Source organism: Mya arenaria, chromosome 11 (assembly GCF_026914265.1).
Source record: "Mya arenaria isolate MELC-2E11 chromosome 11, ASM2691426v1".
NCBI lineage: Eukaryota > Metazoa > Mollusca > Bivalvia > Myida > Myidae > Mya > Mya arenaria.
The window spans coordinates 26,970,639-26,974,096 of NC_069132.1; the positions used below are offsets into that span (position 1 = coordinate 26,970,639).

The 3,458-nt window shown below is 32.6% G+C and overlaps 1 protein-coding gene across 1 annotated transcript; it reads left to right on the forward strand.

Annotated features, from left to right (window-relative positions):
- Positions 1–1,639: 1,639 nt before the first annotated feature.
- LOC128208230 (N-alpha-acetyltransferase 40-like) lies at positions 1,640–3,243 on the forward strand. The gene is made up of 2 exons (XM_052911708.1): positions 1,640–1,794; positions 2,328–3,243. Exons 1-2 carry the CDS (start codon positions 1,724–1,726, stop codon positions 2,506–2,508), a joined length of 252 nt encoding a protein of 83 aa, XP_052767668.1. The 5' UTR covers positions 1,640–1,723; the 3' UTR covers positions 2,509–3,243.
- The last annotated feature ends 215 nt before the right edge of the window (positions 3,244–3,458 follow it).

Genomic DNA, 3,458 nt, shown 5'->3' on the forward strand with positions numbered 1-3,458 from the left:
ATTATATAGAACTCTTTCTTTTCTTTGGTTTAAGTCAGCCATTTTTAGCTCGACTATTTGAAGAATAAGGAGAGCTATACTACTCACCCAAGCGTCGGCGTCACACCTTGGTTAAGGTTTTGTATGTAAGCACCTTTCAGTCATTATCTCAGTAAATACATCATGTATTGCATTAAAACTTTAGATATGTATTCCCAACTATCTAACCAACTAAATTAATGAAGTTAGATAACACTTATTTGAATATAATGCAAATTATGGGCCTTTATTATTTGATTTAGAAATTCTGGTTAAGGTTTTGCATGTAAGCACACATATGTTAATATCTCAGCAACTACTGGATGTATTGCATTGAGACTTTAATGGTACTAAACCATCCAACCTACCTGAATAACCAAGCTAATTAACTTTATTTTTCAAATAATGGCCCTTTATTTTTGAAATTCTGGTTAAAATTTTGAATGTTACCACATTCATGTTTATATCTCAGCAAATACATCATGTATTGCATTGAAATCTAACTTTACAGTGATCCATGTTTCGCCAAAACTTTTCAATCCTTACACTGAAAAGCAACGCAATAGTCGAGCGCGCTGTCTCTGTGACAGCTCTTGTTGTATTGATAGGCAATAGTTATCCAATAACTGCATTTCCGAACAATTTGTTTTTAGTTGCAAACAAGCCAAAGATAAACTGTGGTTTACTTATCCAGTTTCATAACTTTGACTGCAGAAGACAAACCTAGCTCAAGTCTGTATGACATGCAATTGTAAATTCATGAATACCTTTTTACACTTTTTTATGCCAAATTTGAAATGTACATATTTATTTATAGTGTGTTAGCGTCCCAGTATTTTGGTGGTAATAATATAATTACTCTGTTTACCAACCTTTGCTGTTTAAGATAAGCCATTGTTTTTTAATATCAAATATATTATAAAAACAAAGTATACTGTCCAGCTTTATAAATGATTTCAAAGACTGCATGTTTTTATAGAATGTTTGTGTTTATACTGAATTATTGTCAATTCAAACATTGTTCATTAAATATGTTCACCATTGTAACTACAAAGTGGACTGAATACCAGCTGAGTGTATATGTTACAAAGCCTTTCTATTTAAAACACTTTATTCTGAAACTGAATGTTGATCCAATTAGCTTAACTAAGCCAATGATGACCAATCACTGCGCAAAATTAAAGGTATGGCACCGTGGAGGGTATTGTGGTTTGAGATTATTTGATCTCCCTGACCCTCCGGTGCTGTACAATGTTAACTGTGATACTCTGAGGCGAAACCTGAAGCTTATGCTCATGAATGGTGTTATTCGAGAGATTATGATGATCAAAATATACTAATTTTTGTTAATTTTCTCAGATATTCCCAAACACTGTAAAGATAGCTTTAATAATTCGAATGATTTTTATTTGATTAACTTTTAAAGGTTTGAGATTTGCAATATTTTTTTTGTCAAAGATAAGATTTTAAAATTGAATAATTTGCTAGATTTAAGTGAACCACCAGATGGTCTGGATATGCTGATTACAAATATTTTCCGTTTTTAGAAATAGAAGAACTTGCAGCAATCAAGTTTCAAATTTTGGTAAAATGACTAATGTCTTACTCTTAAGAATTTAATTGACTGAAATATTTCTCACCCTGTTCAGCATGAATATGTAGACGAATGTTTCTATAGTTTCCTCTCTGCGTTTGCAGAACTGAGATGGTGAAGGTGATGTTGACCACATTCAAACACAACGATCCAGGCTTTAAATTCTTCCAGGAGGCCCTCAAGTATGTTATATTTGTTGAGAATACGTACATAGGCTAGAGAAAAATAACTTTAAAAGTATCATCAAGATCATACAGATGGACACATATGCAGGTTTATTGCTCTTAATTCTTTTGAAGGAAAAAAAAATTGGATCGGATATTGTGATAGTCTTGTTGACATAGTTATCATTGTTTATAATGGGAAAAAAAACCTTTACCTTTGGAATAAAGCCTGATATTCAAATGAAACTTGGTACACATGTTGCTAGAGACGATATGAAAACGTATAGCAAGGCCTATAACTCTGATTTTAATAATTTTCGAGTTAATCTCTGTTTTTGCATGAAAAAGTCTAAAAATTGATAAGCATTGATGCTTTCTCCGTGAGACTCTCCATGACGCTCTCTGTGATGTTCACTGTTGTTCCCCCCTTGATGCTTTCCATGATGCTCTCTGTAACGCTCTCTGTGAGGTTTCCGTGACGATCTCCATGACGCTCTCATTCTATTTAAAAAACCTGTGACAAAACTGAAATTTTGTGTATATATCTCCAGGTACCAGATTGATGACATTTCCCCTGAAGATGGGATGTATGAAGATGAATGTTATTACTGGATACTTAGTAAGCCGATCCGTCCCAAGAAAGCTTCTGGGGTAAGGCCCGCACCAACGGAAAAGGGGGCTGCCGGGGTCACCACTAATGGACATGTGAATGGCACTGCTGAAGTGAAATGATGACATAGTACAGTTGTAGTAGTTCAAATAGGTGAAAATGGAGCAATGTTTGTTCTAGAATGAACAAAGACCATATTGAGAAGTGGTAATTATTATTTATACGAAATTTAATGACCATAAAAAACTGTTATGAGAGATCATGTGATATTAGTGATGTGGAAGACAAAATACTAAGGACCAAACAGTAGTATTTGATTGTTAAACATATTGTTTTATCAGAGTGTTAAGAAGGGGAAAGTAAGAAAAATGAGGTACACACGGGTAAAGAAGTTTTTGAAGGAGGTTCATATAATTCAGCATGTTAACAAAGTGCCATTTCTTCCCTTCTAAGAATGGGTTCCAATAAGAGACCTGTTCATAATGACCAAAATATTGTCATTCTTCATATATACAGTATACAGTTACATTTACTTATATTAAGTTATGTATAATGCATGCATTTAGCTTGTCATATATGTAACATCTTAACACCAAAGACGTAATACCTGATTATGTGTATACTTGAAGAAATAATCAGTCATGGACATAGAATTTTAATTTAGGTAATATTTCATTATACTTGTTTCAATTATATCACCTAATTATTGGATACAACTGTGTCTTAGTGAATATTAACTGCTGTAAAATGATTCTGTCAGTCAGACATTGCTTGTAGACAAAGACAAACCATTGAATTCTGATAAATGATATTGGACCCTTGGACCAGAATTAACTTTCTGTTTAAAAAAGAATTTGTTGGACTAATTTCATGCATGTTTGTATCGGTACTTGCATGCTTTTTCTTATGTTTAAATATAGATGTTTTAAAACAAAATGAAATCTCATACAATGCATTTTATTTCATTCATTATAATATCCTATTTTTGTGCAAAATCTCTTGTTTGTGAATAAATGATGTAAATTAATTTATATTTGTATCTTATTTGTCTATGTTCAGTGGAAATGACGCA